General features: G+C 40.1%; 1 protein-coding gene across 8 annotated transcripts in view; it reads right to left on the bottom strand.

The window, feature by feature from the left end:
• Nucleotides 1–17,047, bottom strand: part of LOC134858999 (Kv channel-interacting protein 2-like) — a 118,652-nt gene that overhangs the window by 4,321 nt on the left and 97,284 nt on the right. For 5 of the 8 annotated variants that reach the window (XM_063875268.1, XM_063875267.1, XM_063875266.1 and 2 more), the window contains 2 exons: nt 509–633; nt 263–332 (listed from right to left, as the gene is read on the bottom strand). In XM_063875268.1, the coding sequence (XP_063731338.1) occupies nt 263–332; nt 509–633 (195 nt within the window). Of the gene's footprint in view, nt 1–262; nt 333–508; nt 634–1,817; nt 1,921–5,383; nt 5,871–17,047 lie in introns of those variants that run through there. The other 3 variants (XM_063875262.1, XM_063875269.1, XM_063875263.1) reach the window with 2 other exon arrangements.

Here is a 17,047-nt window from a genome sequence, read left to right as displayed (position 1 = left end):
AACCAAAATATCATGAAATGAAAAATTGCCTTGCTTCCTAGCAGTGCATGGACTATGGTTCAGCAGAGTACATTTATACTGAGGTAATTATGTTCATTTTATCATGAAAATGAGAAACTCCTTGTGTACATTGCAGAATCAAATAATGTGTGTTATTTGCACATTTACCTGAAGTCTATGAAATGGAGAGAATGGTGTAAATTAAAGTATTATAGACACAGTTGGAGCTCTTCAGGTTAAGCGATAGAGTTTGACAACTCACCTCCCTGTGGAAAGAACTGGGAATAAATGGTCTTAAAGTTCTCCTCATTCACCACACCACATGGACACTCCTGGGAAAGAAATGTGAATAAAGAAACTCATTAATTCTCTCCGAGCAAATAAGGATTTTATGGTAGCTTTAGTTCTGGCAAGGCTTATACTGCTATCAATAAGTAAAAGCAGATTTTTTAAAAGTTTGATTTATATTTTATCCTGTTTTATCACTCTGTTTTCCAGGCAGACCTACATTTTTGAATCCCCTGTATAGGACTTGCAGCTCTTTCTTGGTGAACTTAGTCTGCTCCTGCAGCTTGTCCATGCTTTCAGGGCGATGACACACAGTGGATAACTCAAAATCATCTTCCACGCTGTCTGTGGGAGGGAGAGACCAGAGTTAGTTATCATCACTTCACCCACAACAACGTCCAGGGCAGCCACGACCCGGCAAACACATTTCAAGGGAGTCATCAAACTGAAATTGAGTTTGTCATCTAAGTCTCATACAAAGAGCAAACCAACATCCTTTATTAACAACAGTGCAAGTTGTTATTGTAATACGTCACTGACAAACAAACAAAGGGTTAAGGCAATTGTGAGATTACTACCTCAAGCGTTTTCGACACATCACTGTTCCAGGACAAACAGTAATGAGTCTAAATCTCATTGCTGAAAACTGAAGTGCAAATGCAAAATATGTTATTTCTATTTTACTAGTGGTCCCTTAATCGAAACAACAATAACGTGGCCTTGTCAGACAGCTTCTCTTGGTTAAAACTGTTTCAGTGTTTCTTGTGATTGTTTCTCTGAATGACTTAAGATTCAGACGTTAGGGAGGTTATGACGAGGTGCCAAATTACTGACAGAGATCTCTTAACTGTCCAAAAGAAACTGGCATGGTTAGATCAGCATCTAATATCTACATGTGGCCCTAAATTAAATAGTTAAAATAGTCAGTAAAAACAGAAGAAGTGCATTGAAAAATGTGTCTTGAAGCAATAGAAAGTCCATATGCATGCTTAAAGGTTGCATTACATGTGACAATATGAAATTGTTACCCTGTTAAGAATTGGGTTAACTTCTGGGTTTGAAAATGTTGAAAACATATGTGAAAATGAATGCACACAATTGAACAAAACACATAACATAGGTAAAGTAGTTTAAAGACATTTTAAGGTTACTTATTGTGCTTGTGAGAGAAAGTGAGAGAAGAGGATTTAGAGGAACAAAAGAGGCGTTTTAAAAGGCGTGGAGACACATCCATTCACAGATATATCTCAATCCATCTGGTTTTAAAAATAACTGTCAGTTACTACACACAAACATACACACCTCACACACACACATTGCCCAAGGGAACACACACTTCAAATCTCCAAAAAGCCAAAAGAGGTCTGACCCATTAGCAGCAACCATGTCAGACAGTGTGTGCTCTGACTGTTTCCGTGGCTGTGTGTACACAACTGTATTTACAGAAGCGTCTATATGAGTCTTGTGTATTGACTAGAGAGTCCGGTCACATGGAAGAAAGTGGAGATGTATAGAGAGTGAAGGAGCACTTGCTTTGACTGATAGAAGGGGCAGCCGTGGGCTTGCAGCATGGCAGCAGCTTGAGGAATCGCTGCTTTATGGTTTTTTTGCTTTGGCTGGTGGAAGGATTACCTGTAATCACCAACCATAGCACAAAGGTTAGACACATGCACCACACGCAATTTTGTAAATCAAAGTCTTTTTTCACACACACACACATGCCTGAAAAAAACAAATAAACACTCCATGCGATGGACAGATGCAACAACAGACTGATTCATGCCGTTTAGTCAAATGGGTAATTGCCTGCTGACCTGGATCAGCGATGGGAGACCATGAGTACCTCTTCAAACAGAGATATTATCACACAACAGCAGCACAGCCGACCCCTGGGAACACACAGTTTCCCTTATTAGACTGGCTCTCATATGTCAACGTTACATTCAGAAAACTGTGACGAAGAAAAAACCCAGGCAAGAGTCGAAACTGTTTGATTCTACAATGGACTTGAAGACTTTATTTCACTTGATAGTAGAACCAGACAGATGTACTGCACAAAGCCTCAACCAGAGCCAATCACGTCTATCACCACTGAGCATTTCACCTCAAAGCAACCCTATTTAGGCATGTTTAACGGAGGAAGTAAAACACAATTGCAAATAAAAACCCAAGTACTAACTCTTGTCTCCATGATAACAGTCCTCTCACCCTATTTAGAAGAACCCCAGGGATGTGAGAGATGAAGGCCCTGACGGGGTGAAAAACAATAGATCTTCACCGACTCTGTGTTGCGTTACCCTGTTGTTTTTGCACCAGGGAGCCTCAGGGACTGTGGCCCTCCTGACCTGTAGCTCTTGACTCACTTGGAGTCAAAACTGCAGAACACACTGTCCAATGGATACCAGATAAATACATCCAGCCGCCAAGCACTGGCTCAGCCCTCTGCCTCGGGGTCTCTTTGAGTGTTAATACATGATTTCTTTCAACATGGACCCAACAGCTGTCCATAAAACAGAAATCATATTGCCTGACCATCTGCCAAAGGTTCAGAAATGAATCGGGGTAAATCTTTAAAATAAAGTAAATCTTTAATTATGTCTGATGGAAAGATGGATACCACATTGTATTTCTGATCAATGGATGAGGTAGCAAATACTGTACTGTTTTTACTAAACAGAAATGAACGACAGACGATAGGGTTTTTCCAATTGCTGTTTCCAACCTCAACAACAATTCACTCTTAAATGAACATAGATAAGAAATCCAAGTAGTTAGAACAAAAGAAAGTTGAAAATGTACCCCTGAAAAACAAGGTCCTTTGCTCCACAGGCTTTAAATTGTGGAACAAGCTCCACAATAATATCAGGACAGCAAAAAAATCACATCTTCTGCTGCAGACCGTAAACCCACCTTTTGTTCCGACCAATAAAAATCGTTTCTGTATGTAGGCTGGCCCTTAAAATGGTCATTTAAAGCTAATGTTCCTTGCAGGATTCTTTGTATTTTGTGTTTGTATATGCATTGTTGATTGAATTAAAAGTAAGACACTTTTGATAATTGTGTCAGCTATATAAAATATACAACCAAAATGGCGTACTGTATTCTACAATCACAGCAGGTGAAAAATCATGTGATACGACTTAAAGCTCAAGAGCTGTGTACCCGGGTGAGAGTGTCTCAACTATGTCTAGTTTGGAGGTACATTTATTACATAGCTAGCCTCATATTCAATTTCAATAAATGGGAATAAAATGAAAATATGAATTGTAACCAGCAACTCTGACTGTAAAATAGAAGTAGAAAAAAAGAGTAACATTTCCAGTTTCCAAGATAAAGTTAAGAAGGATAGAGCAGCAAACAAAAACAAGTCAAAACAAAACTATATATACAACGTTTACTTGAATAATACATGTGCTTGCAACCAGAGCTTAAGGCATAACTAACAGATATAGATGTAACAGATGCAGAATAAAGCAACCTTCTTTACACTGTTTGTTATTGTGCTCCAGATGCAGCTCGTCTCCGGGTGTGAGTAAACTAAATTTAATTTGTATTGATTGCTCTGAAGGCCGGCAGAGTGAAAAAAAGTATTCATCATTTTTACTTCCTTTCTTCTCCATGAAACACTGTTTCTTGTTTTAAGACTGACGCACCTTTCCTCCCCCCTTGTCTCACAGCCCTCTCTCCATCTCCTCTGTTTCTATCTCTGTAGCTTTGTTTTTTTGCTGGTGAAATTCCTTGATTTGTGTTTTTGAGTCAATCTGCTGTAGCTGTCTTGGCCAAGTTTGTCTTCAGAAAGATATGTTTGATCTCAGAGGGATTAACCTGATTTCAATGCGCACAGGCACAGCGCCCTAAGGCCCCCTATATATTATAAATCATGCCCCAAACACATATTCGTAAACATCTACTAGCATCTATCTGAGAAAACACAAGCTGTATTTATTCTATTTCACAACTGTTTTAAAGCATAGTATCAACTAGGAGTTCAGGGAGAAATCAAGTAGGTTACTGAGCTCATTAATAAAGTAGTAGGAACATGTAACATGTGATTCATTTATTTGAATCCTTTGAAGTCAAAATTGTTTTGTTTGACTGGCACTGACAATGAGAAAGGAAATGCTTTCATTTTTACAAGAGTAGCAGAGAAATAAAAACTGCATATTGTTCACGAGGCAGGGCAAAAAGCAACTTGCCATATTTTACAGCTGTTGTGCAGCATTAAGAAATGCTTCCCCAGCGCGCCCTGTAGTGCAATTAGAGTTCAATAGTTTCTGGCAGGGAACACCGACAAACCATCACAACTCTTCAGGAAATAAGAAAAACATATCTATTTGTAGCTTGATGGTAAAACATTTTCTTTGCAACGTCCAGTGTTTTTTAAAGGAGCTCTGTTTCATAGTGACAGTGAAATTACTATGAACTAAAGTGAAGGCAGATGATTACAGTGATATTGTACTGTTGATCAAACAATGAACCCTTCAGCATTAAACTCTAAGTCCTCCTGGAATATTTAGAACTGATGGACTTCCTGTTGGTTGTTTTTTTTGTCTATGTGTCTGTGTTTACTGGTTTTCAATGAGGTCTGGGACCTGTTCCCTTATGTTTATCTCCTCCCACTTTTCCAACCTATCTCCTCTCCCAGCTGCTCTGCATCTACTTAGTCAATCACTTTGATACATGAGGGGACTCAAAAGAGCCCAAAAATAAAAGCATGCCAAAAAAAACGTTGCATTAAGGGCAGAGATATTTACCCCCCTCATATGCCTCCTATCTCACACCATTCCGGGTTTGACACTGAGGACATCACAAAGGTTACCTTTCAGACTTTGAAAAGCTCCCTCCTTAGACACATACTGTATGCTAAGATAAGTAAGTTAGAAAGAGACACAGCATGTTCTTTAGTACATACACACACCCACACCCACACAAACCCACACTCACACAAAAGGTATAACGTGAATAAATTAGGCCAAACTATTCTAGTTTAACATTTAAACAAAAGCATATGTAGACACACCCTTTACAGCTGTGTGTTTTCTTTTCCTCCCAAATTTGTAATTTTGCCTTCTTATTTGCTAACCGTTTCCCTTACCTTCTGTGGAAAGGTCGATAATCCCCAGAAAGTGCATTAGTTTGAGGGAGCTGCAGACCACCAGGAGGATGCCCACAGTCTGCAGCCCCTCCACCTCCCACTGTTCTTGGAAGAACAGATGCATCCTTTCCCCCTTCCTCTTTTTGTGTTTCTGGCACCAAAAAATCTTTCTCTTGCCACGGGGCAACCACTTCCCCCCCCTCAGCTCCAACCAGGAATGCACCTTCTTCGTCTCTTCAGTCTGTCCTCTCAGTCTCCCTCTATATGCCGGTACTCCTCCATCCTATCTCAGGCACGGCACGGCTCCCCGCCCGCTTTCTTCACTGAAGGTAGATTGTTATTCTCCTCGTTTCTTCATCGAGAACAGTAAGTGCGTGGCAGCAGGACTGTCGACTTGCTGTTCCACCCCTGCCGCCTCCGAGGCTGTCACAGGCTGTGTTACTTCCAGGTGTTTCAAGTTCGGACAATTCACTGTGTGTGTCCTGGCAGGTTGGTGGTAATTGTTTTCTGACTGTCTCTGCTTTTCCAGCCACTGACTATCAAACTCTCTCACCCTCTGCCTGTCCTCCCTCTCTCTCTCTTTTTTCTGCCTTACCTCCGTCACTCTCCTCCTGCTGTGTCCCTCCCCATGTTTAATTGGGTCAGTGATGGGACTGGGTACAGGGGAGGGAAGAGGGAAAAGAAGATGGATGGAAAAGGATTGAAAAATACCACTTGTGGGTCGGGAGGGGTAACAGAGAGGGTGGACATCCAAAAGACAAATGAGAAGAATGAGTAGGGAGGTAGGAAGAGAAACGGGGAAAGGAGGGGCAAGGTAGAAGGGGGGAATTACAGCAAACAGGGGTTTAGCAAGGACGGTATCCAAAAACAATTGAATGGAAAGATGTCGCCAGGGCAAAATTAGGATCCAAATTAAGAGAAGCAGACAAGAAGAAGAAGCAAAGACTGACTAACATGAGGGAGACCGTGATGATGGAGAGGCAAAGCGTCTGACCCAGCGGCTACTGTGGACAAACTCACAGATGTGGCAATGTCCCTAGAGAGTAAAGCAGACACACATGCACACCGAAACACACAGCCTGCAGGAAAAATCTGGCTATAACATGTATTCCACATATGCAATCCAGTGCAGTGGGGCCTAGTTCAGTTGGGTAGGGATACATTGATGCCACATCTGGCACACTGACGTCCTCCCACTGTCAGAATCTCTGAAGATTTGGAACAAAAATCCAAAAATGTTTTGGATGGAAGCATGGTCATGCGTTTTGGTTGTCTTGTAGATGTTTCCATTGCGATTCAACATACATGAGGGGTCACCTGTATGAACTATTTATAACTTATAACCTTTCAACCAATTGCAGCTGGAAACCAATTTGACATCACTGTAATTAAGTAAAATCATTTTGAATTGAAAATGAATGTTTTCATGGTTAGATTCAGTCATTAGGTCATGGTGGGCAGCAGATTGCACTTTTTAATCCCACAGGAAACCCTACCTTACATACAAATTATTCTAATGAGTTTATTGCAGGGAGGTACAGAGATTTAAAATGCAGGATAAAGAGAGCAGATTTTCTCAGCTGAGGTATCACATTTGCAAAGATTCTCAAAAAAATAAAAAGAGAGATTTGTGTAACTCCCCTCCAGAATAACACATGTAAGTGTCATGTTTTGTCATTCCTTGGCAGTCAAAACAGCAGGACCACATCTATTTTCCTCCCAAAGAAATCACATTAATTAAAAGAATACAACTTTTTGCTGAGTTTTGGTTATATTTAGGAACAAAATAACATGGTTCCAATGAAAGACAGTACAAAAAGAGTATGGTATGGGTTTAGAAACAGAATAGGTTAAGCTTCTGGGGGGAAATTATGTCATCTTACCACCTGACCTCCTACCTATCCTAACTTATATGATCTTATATGAGCATGCTTATGTTTACTATGTCCTCTTAATTTAAATGGATGTTGGTCGAGAAAAAGTCAGATCATTTCGTGTTAAAAGGAGAATTGGCTAGATTTCAGCAAACGTCGAGAGTGACCATCCTTCAGGTCAAAGTGCTCCATCATTGTCGTTCTCAACTCTATTTTCAATTCCAATCGCTGTCCTCAAAACTGAAAGTTAATGCTCTACGGGAAACTGACAGGGAAGACAGGAGGAATATTCATTCCCTAGTGCCTCATTTTGCTTTCATATTGGATATGCACATGCATGGGTCTGTATATCGGTGCCCGTGGGCATGTCCTCTTTATGTAAGAGATACAAAAAAAAAACAGCATGATGGAGGGGAGAGTACAGGGAAGCTGTGGGAGAGAGAGAGGTTTATACATAGGGCTTGATCTGTCTGCGGTTTGATTAATGATTCTCACAGTCAGAATGAGAACTACAACTACGGTATAGCTGCTGAGCCTCGGGGAGCACACATATTAGTGCAGCCTTGAGAGACTGAATAACAGTACACTTAATCAGAGCAGACTCAAGCTCTTTGGTAAACAAGATGACAACAAGCAATGAGTTCATGTTCCAAGTCAGAAACTATGCTCATGGATGCCTCGAGCACAACCATCATTCAATGTCAATTTAGGTGAGAGAGCAACTGAGGCTAGAGAGTGCCTGAAGTATCATAAGGGAGATGTTACCGGCCTCTGATTGCACTGAATCATTAGGCATTATTAAAAAAAGGCTATTTATGATCACATAAACTAGATTACTAAAAAGATTTAATGAAAAAAAAGTTAATTTAATGTAATTTATTTCACAAATGGCCAGATTGATTTATAATACATAAATAATTACATTACCCCAGTTTGCATGCATATTAAGAACACAATGAATTACAGGATACAAAAAATCCTAAATTCAGTGACATATTGAGGCCAGTCAATTCGTACGCAGTCTGAGAGTCAAATCAAGGATGAAAGTGTGAGAGTTTAAGGCTGGTCACACCTATCTGTCATCATCTCTTACATAAAGCATAACTCATGTCATATTCAGAGAGGAAATACAAGATCAATTCATAGCAAACAAACCCAAAAAAAAGTCCCCTTTAACTTTAACTCAGACATGACGTGTCTGTGATTCCAGAAATACTGTAAGGCACTGACCTTTGACCTTGGTACTGTTGTTGCGGTTGCTTCTAATAATGGTAACATAAACTTTTATTGCTGTCCTGTTTTAACCCTGCATGCAACGATTCGGTGTCTAGACGTCTACTGTAAAACTCCTGTGGACTAAATTTACATAACATTTAACCAATGCAACAACATTTAAATGCCTATACAGTACAGTATGTCAGCATGTATCTAAAATCTGCGATAATACAGTTGTTGCTTTGAGATAACAATTACGTAATCTCTAAATAGAGTCTACAGCCACACTAACAGCTCTGTGAAACTGTACTTAGGCGCAGCAGCGATCCGAGCTAAATGCTAATGTGTGCATGCCAATGTGCTTTGGCTCATTAGCATTAAACACAGTGTAGCGGAGACTGATGTAAGTGTCATCAGTTTGCCAGGTAATTAGTCATACACTTCAACCTAATGATGACACGACATACAAAGTCAAGGAATCCCCAAAGTGTCTACAACTCATTCTGAAGGGAACATAACATTTCAGACCAATTCATCCAATAACTGTGGAGACTAAAACAACACATGTTAACCTCACAGTGGCAGAGTGAAAGTCATGCGTTTGTCAGGAGACAGTCTCTGGGGATCACAATATTTCATGGCAATCCGTCCAGTATCCACTGACAGATCGCCTATGACCACGCCGTTAGCATAACTATAATTCAACCAAATTTTGCCTCTACGCATTTCTCTTCACAGCTTTTTTTGAAATACAAGTTTAGAACATCTGCAACTGTTGACATGCTCACACATCAAGCTCTTCACATGACAGCTGTCCCTTCAATGCTAATCAGAGATAAGCACTTTGAAGCGGTGTCCAACTGAGCGGTCATGTTGCTCCATTTGCTTTGAAAGTTCACAGCGTGTGTGATATAATTAGCAGGCCAGTGGTGAGTGTACATAACAGCTTCCAAAAAGTTTCCTCGGGCAACTGTTTTTCCCCCTTGACTTCCACTCGTCGTCACCTCAAAATGTCTCGTTAGGGCGGTCGTGTTCTTCCAGGGCAGACAATCACAGATGGAATTATTTAAGAAGATTTTTTTCACTGCCGGTGCAAACAAGGAGACGATCTGATCTTAAGTTAATGATGGTCCTGCACCACCTTATAGTCAATACTGATATACGGCAAATGTTGACAACATCACATACACACATACACACACACGCACTAAGACTGTATTATAATATTAGGATAATCAATCTTAGTTGATTAGTCTCTGTGAGGCATATTTTGCCTGAAGCCAGACACAGTGTAATTGAAATACCTCCATATTTAGACGTCTACCTGGGCAATTATTCCTCTCAAAACTGATTAAAATGTCGAGAGAGTGTGTATGTGTGCGTGTGTGTGTGTGTGTGTGTGTGTGTGTGTGTGTGTGTGTGTGTGTGTGTGTGTGTGTGTGTGTGTGTGTGTGTGTGTGTGTGTGTGTGTGTGTGAGTGTGTGTGTGTGTGTGTAAATGCGTGCAGTGAAGAAGAGACACAGGAGGTCATTGACAAATGGTGCTCAAAATTGGCTAGTGTGTTTCCAATTAAATACGTGAAAGAAGAGAATCATTTGCATAGATCATTATCTTTTAAGGATATTTTTAATACAGCGTTGTGGGACAAAAACAGATTTATTCTACTGAGACGGAGTCCTTTCAGAAGAAACTACAGAGAGCTGCTAATGAAAAGTGTTCATGTGAGACGGAGGGATCAGAGAGGTTTTCTCTCTTTTGAGAAAACAAGATGTAATGAATTATTTCTTTGTACATGAACACATATACACTGACAAGGATTAGTTATATTTAGAGATTTAGGTGTTGGTCATACACTGTAGTTCTCTAAATGGGCATGTGCCTGTGTTTGGATACAATTACACGATCAGTTGAATATAAAACTACTTTAGGTGGTGAATGGGAATATTTGAAGGTGTGAATGTTTGAGTCCTTTCTATATATTTAAGATTTAAACCTACTAATGATTAAACATGTTTCATGTAGATCTATGTTACATAAGATTAGCCAAGCATAACATCCTTAATGGTCTTTTAGTTGAAAAAATGTATTTAATCATTGATTAAAAACATTGGCTAGCTCCACCTTTTTTCTCAGAAACTGGATGGGATACATTTTTTTTAAAGTTCCCCGCTACTTGTTCACAGCATCAAGCGTGACACAACATTAAACAAGCATACACCGAGCCTGAAATATCTGACCTTCCCTTACACTAATTTGCACAATTAACTTTTACACCTGCAGAGGGCACTGCAAGGTAAGACATTTGGGTAGTAACCCTGTATTCACGAACGCTGCTCCCCTCTAGCTATTCTCTCCGTCTCTTTGCTATTGTCCCTCATTTAAATTCTGCTCCAGAGCCCAGACAAACAGTGGGAGGATAATGAAAGATCACAAGCCATTAAAAATGTCCAACACACTCACACAAACATTCACATAACAGTGAGAGGGGTAGTAACACTTATGTATGGTATAATGACAATGTGTCAGATCAAACCTAAAGCAGACCAAACGTCATTAAAGCTTTTGTACTTTAATGCCTTTTTCCTGGCACACAGCTGCATCAATGCTTCTTTAAGATGCATGCTGTGTTTTTAAATAGTGTAGGTGAGTGAAATTGGGTTTGCATCACTCACGCCAGTGCTCTTAATGTATTTCCATCAAATCATAAACACCCTACTCTGCTGTTTCCTGCCAGGAGCCAAATCTGGTAAACATCCTGAATGGTTCGATATTACAGAAAAAAACTTTGTAGCAGCTAAAAGGGTTTGGATCTCAGCTCTCTAAAGGTAAGGTTTCAGTAGAAAGATCTAAAAAGGCCATTAAGACAAATCTTTAAAAGGAAATTACTGTCACAGCAACAGAGCAACTCACCAGACTTTTAGACAAACATGACTTTGCTATGTTGTAACAAAAAGTAGAAAAACATTGAACTCAGCCGGCAGCTGCAAACAGGAAAGTTTTTCTAAATGTTTATTGGGATCCAGCCCTGAATGGGGATGAAATTGACAGTTAAATCAATAGCAGGTCTGCACAAACATAAATGTTTTGAAAGGGTGAATCCAGCTGAAAGGCTTATGTAACCTTGTCAAATATTGCGCATGTTTCTTTGAGAGTGTGTACTTTTCAGTGACTGGGAACTGTAGTGAGTGAAACTGTGGGTGGATAAAGTTTTGAGGATTTGTTTAGAAAAAGAGATGGAAAAAACACATTTCTGAGCCTACCCAATTACTTTATGTAACATTCTGCTCACTGACCCGTTCAAAATATTGACCATCCTTATGTTTATCAATAGCATTAATGGCCTTGTGTGAATTGGAAATGTGTACCAACACGCAGGATCCCTTAATTCCTTAAGTTATCAATAAATAAGGATTTAAATAAGCTAATTGAAACTGCAGAAATCAGAGTATTTGCTAAGAAATTACAAAATCTGTTCTTGATTAATCCCGAAGGACAGGTCAAATTGTCGCCATCGCTGGGTCTGTGTCTGTAGATGATGGCCCCCCCACTTTAGTCCTAGGTGGTGCATTCCCATCGCAAGATGATCTGTTGGTCATTTTGAAATGGCCTTAAAATCAATGCATTTTAACCCGTAGTGTGCTTTGCTTTGGAGTAATGCTGCTTTGATCCAACTAAAGCTATGACAGAATATTTTCTGTATTCAAAATAAAATGCTGTATCTCATATTAGTGTGACGTTAATGCATTTAGCTGCAAATGGCAAAAGGTCTTCAAAAGGAAGACTAAGCTGTGTCGTTGCAAGTCTTTCAAAAGTTTGCTAAGTTAGCAAAACATATTTTCAAGGGCCGGTGTGAGTGTGTGTTTATGTGAATTCATCAGTTTATTCTCATTGTTCTCATCTTTCTGCAGATATATATCAGAAGAAAAGCATCAGCACATCAACGACTTTTCTTCTTTTATCCACATGTAATATAAATACAGTGAGTAGTTCACACACTCACACACATAGAGTACCTAAAACTAAATGAGAATCAGAAAAAAACAGAACACAGACGGTGACAGCAGAGTGGGGAGAGGGGGATGGCATAGGGAGGATAGAGAGGGTTGTGTATTAAATTTCTCCTCTCTCTCTCATCTTCTGGCTATCAGAGGGGCAAGGATGGAAGGAGGCTAAGACAAGGACAACAAGGACACTCCTTCACACTCACTAAAGTTGAATTACTGTTTATAAAGCTTGCCACAATCAGGACACGTGATGTCCAATCCGCTGACAGAAGCAACAGTCTCTACATGTCTGTCTTTGTTTCATCTTTCCTAACAGAGTGAATCCATGCTGCTATTTAACAACCTTAAACAATTAATGTTTGTACGAAACACGAGGTCAGGATGCCAGTAATTATTTCTTTTGAGGTTGACTCATAACTTAAGGGTGACTACACTATCATCAGATGTGAGAGTTATGATGTCTTCAGACCCCTACAGACTCTAAATGGTGTGCAAACAAACAACCCCACGCACACACACACACACACACACACACACACACACACACACACACACACACACACACACACACACACACACACACACACACACACACACACACACACACACACACACACACACACACACACACACACACACACACACCCTGCATCCTCCATTAGCATAACTATCTTTTGAAGGGCAATTACGATGAGGGTAGATGATGGAAGCGTCTCTGAGTGTGTGTGCTTGACACAAATGGGTCCTCTGCTGACCGCTTAGCCATTTACCCTCACTTAGCCCTATCATTCATTCACACACACACACCCACACCCACACACCCACACCCACACCCACACCCACACACACACACACACACACACACACACACACACACACACACACACACACACACACACACACACACACACACACACACACACACACATAACTGAGCATAGCCAAATAACCTTTTAAGCAGGAAAAATACTTGCTGAGCCTTACTGTGTAGCAAAAAATGGATAAAAGACAGAGAGAAATAGAGAGAGAAAAGGGAAGAGAGAGAGAAAGACAGAGAGAGAGAGAGAGAGAGAGAGAGAGAGAGAGAGAGAGAGGAATACATGCACCCCGATACTCAATATATATTTTTTAACTACAATGAAGTCATGATTAAAACTGCTGAGCCATCAGTTTTCAACCGAAACAAGGACAGTCCAAATACAAATCATTATCAGTCAAGCCATTATCATAATGTTCTGCCCTCAGTGGTAGAGTAATAACTGCAATGATAGGTCAAATCTATTTATATCATTTTTTCAAACTTAAACACAGGTTAAAATATCATCATTATAGAATCTTCATCTTTTATATTCTGTACAAATCCATCCCCTCCCAACACCATATCTCTGTATTTCTACTTCAGTTCTCTGCAAGACTGAAAACCAAATAATCACATTTCCAGTGACCTGATGAATGAAAGAGAACAAAGGAAGTAAAACATCTCTGTTAAAGAGTCTGCAGGCTGGTTTGGCACATGGCTGACATTCCTTTAGTGGATATACGACAAGGAAAGAGAAAATATTAAAAGGCCTCTCAGAAGTGATGAAGCAGCACTGGAACATGTCCCAGCAATTTATTATAAATCAAAGGATGAGACAGGCTGTGGTGATTATGGCAAGATGCCATACGTTTCACATAAGTGAGTGACCAGAAGTACCACAGCTAACAGCAGCACAGGCAGTTAGGCTTACAGCTCCTAGCTTGATAGCACTCACACACATTCTAACCAATGAAATGTAGAGAAAAACTGCTCTGTTGTTCAAAACAAGTTTCTTCCTTCCAGCTCTTGACTGAACACCCCATTGTAAAATTCTTCCATTTCCACCTCATAAACCTCTACACACTCCAGCCATTAGCCATTACCTTTAAATCTATCAGAGTCTTGTAAACCTCCAGAGCAGCTCTTTCTTTTTTCCTTGCTCTTTTACTTTTTCCAGAGCAGTAAATCTCTCAAAGTCACTTTAGCAGGGTTAGTTCATTAATTCTAATTAACATGACTTAACATAAAATAATGTTCATAGGTAAACAAAGTACATGTTGATGTGTGTGTTTGTTGTGCTGATATCAGCCATTTTGTCTTGATATGCCTGAGATATTTTGTTTTATTACAGGTAATGGATTTGATGTCAATGTTATGTTTTTAACTCTGTGTTGAGATGCTGTAAATACGTTTAAAACATGTCTAATATATTTCTAATACATTTATGTTGTTTAGTTCTATCACATGACTAAGAATGGCGTGGTGAAAAAAATGGGTCAAATGTATGTCTAATTATACTAAGGGTCCAAGAGGGGCTCCCTAGAATATTCTCTATTTTTAAGCTGTATCGTTTAAAAACAATTAATAACCTTTGTCACAGAAAACAGAACGTGTGTGTATTTGTGTGTTTAATCAGCGTTAGGTCAACAACAGCTCATTAAAGTAATGGGAGTCAAACAGTGTCTTTATTTCCCTTGTCTCTCTCTGTTCTCTTCCCAAACTGACCTTCCCTTTGTTAAAGGTTGAATTCACAAAACAGTGAAACATATTTCAGTAGGCACGGCTAACTTTTTGATTTCAGCTTTATTTCTACCATGCCAAAGCAAACACAAGCAGTCACTTACAGGTAACATGCTGGCATGCCAACTCACGTAAGCATATCGATTTCCTGAGAGGGAAGTAAATGAAACCGTTGCCACACAAGCAGCCAAACCAAGACTGTACTATTAAAGTGGAAAGGTCAAGCAGAATGAAAAAAATCTATAGCGAATAGATGAGTAAAGATGGCTAGGCGAAGGACTAATATGAGAAGGGACAGATTACAAATGACTATAAATGAAGGTGTGAGAGTTTCACAAAGAAACAAATGGTCAAAATAGTTGAGTAACCGCTGTGTTACCAGTATATTGAACATATGGGATACAAGTTGCTCATGAACCTAACACACATACCCATGAAGGCATGTGTATATCAAGTGTATATCAGGTGCCCTAATACTGTATGTAGTGCGCATAGGTGAGCGCATGATTGTGCAGATAGTCTGATCAATACAGTTGTTCTGCCATCGCGACCAAGTTCCTCCACTAAAGAGAAAACTCATTAGCCTAAGTACTCTTAAGAGAGTTGGTGCTCATACACACACACACTTGTTACGCCCCCTATTTTCCATAAAGAACAATCACAATATACCGAAGACTGGTGCCTACAGTGTAATGGGGGTATGCATGATGCATCCTGTATATGTGTGTGTATGTTTGTGTTTGCATGCATGTGTACACAGAGCACGGTTGATCGTTTTCCAAGGGGAACTTTTTTGAGATGTCAGCGCTTTTGGCACACCTTGACTACTGGGTGCAGTCCAGCATGTGCGTCAGGGATGGAGATTGTATCAAATAGTGAAGCATCTGTAAAAATCTGCTCTAGAAAATTCTTAATCTGTAAAGTGTTTTTTGAGAAGAAATGAAACCTCTAGTTCCTGTCAGAGAGCCACTGTAACTAGGTACCTAAAGTGTACAGGGCACTCTGGAAATGAGCAAAGGGAATAAAACCAAAAGTAACAATGGAGATAAGAATCCCATCTTCCCTGTTGTCACTAAGAGTGCTGAGATAAGCAAGCGTGAACAAGGTAAAGTAGATTACACTTAGATGGGACAAAGCTTGGGTCATCCAGATAAGACAGGCCAAAAAGGCCTTGGTGCATGCTGACAGATCCTGGGGGTTAGCCAGAGCAGGATAAGGACCTTTTCAGTCAACCGTTCATTTAAAGGCAGACGCTATTTGAAATGCTGTAAGCGTATTATTCAGTAAATATGTTATTGTGCCAAGCCATTATTAAAGAACTGTGAATAGACCTTCTAATTGAGTATATGGTCTCCTGCTGATTCACCACAAATCAATGATGGGGTCCCTCCCTTGTTCATAGCTCTAATGGTGACAATATTGTTGAGTGAAACGTTTGAACTGAATTATTTTTGTCAAATCACATTAGGCTAGCTTCATGACAAAACATTTTGATCTATGGTCCGCTGCAAAGGAAATTAGCCATATATTCTCTCTTGATACAGCTCCATCCTAGAGGCTATAGGCTAATGAGAGCGCTGAGAGTGAGGCTGGCATTCCCTCAGCGAGACAAGTTCCTCTACAGCACTCAGACCTACTCTGTCCATAGTGTTATCGATTAAAGGGTAAAAGCACACACCCCAGGGGCAGAGGAAGGCCTCACTCGCAGCTAAAGTTACTGTGTGTGTGTGTGTGTGTGTGTGTGTGTGTGTGTGTGTGTGTGTGTGTGTGTGTGTGTGTGTGTGTGTGTGTGTGTGTGTGTGTGTGTGTGTGTGTGTGTGTGTGTGTGTGTGTGTGTGTGTGTGTGTGTGTGTGTGTGTGAAAGTTGTGTGGCCCACAGTTGCAACCCAAACCCTGAGACAGGACTGCAGCCTACTCACGACCGGAGTTAATGGGTACTGCAGATATCTGTTCATGCACACATTCTTACACCCACATCTCCTTTAAAAAACTCAATTTTTACAGCACCATTATCGTCCCGTTATTAAACCCT

Source organism: Eleginops maclovinus, chromosome 22 (genome assembly GCF_036324505.1).
Source record: "Eleginops maclovinus isolate JMC-PN-2008 ecotype Puerto Natales chromosome 22, JC_Emac_rtc_rv5, whole genome shotgun sequence".
Taxonomy (NCBI): Eukaryota; Metazoa; Chordata; class Actinopteri; order Perciformes; family Eleginopidae; genus Eleginops; species Eleginops maclovinus.
This window is presented reverse-complemented; position numbering and strand designations above follow the sequence as displayed.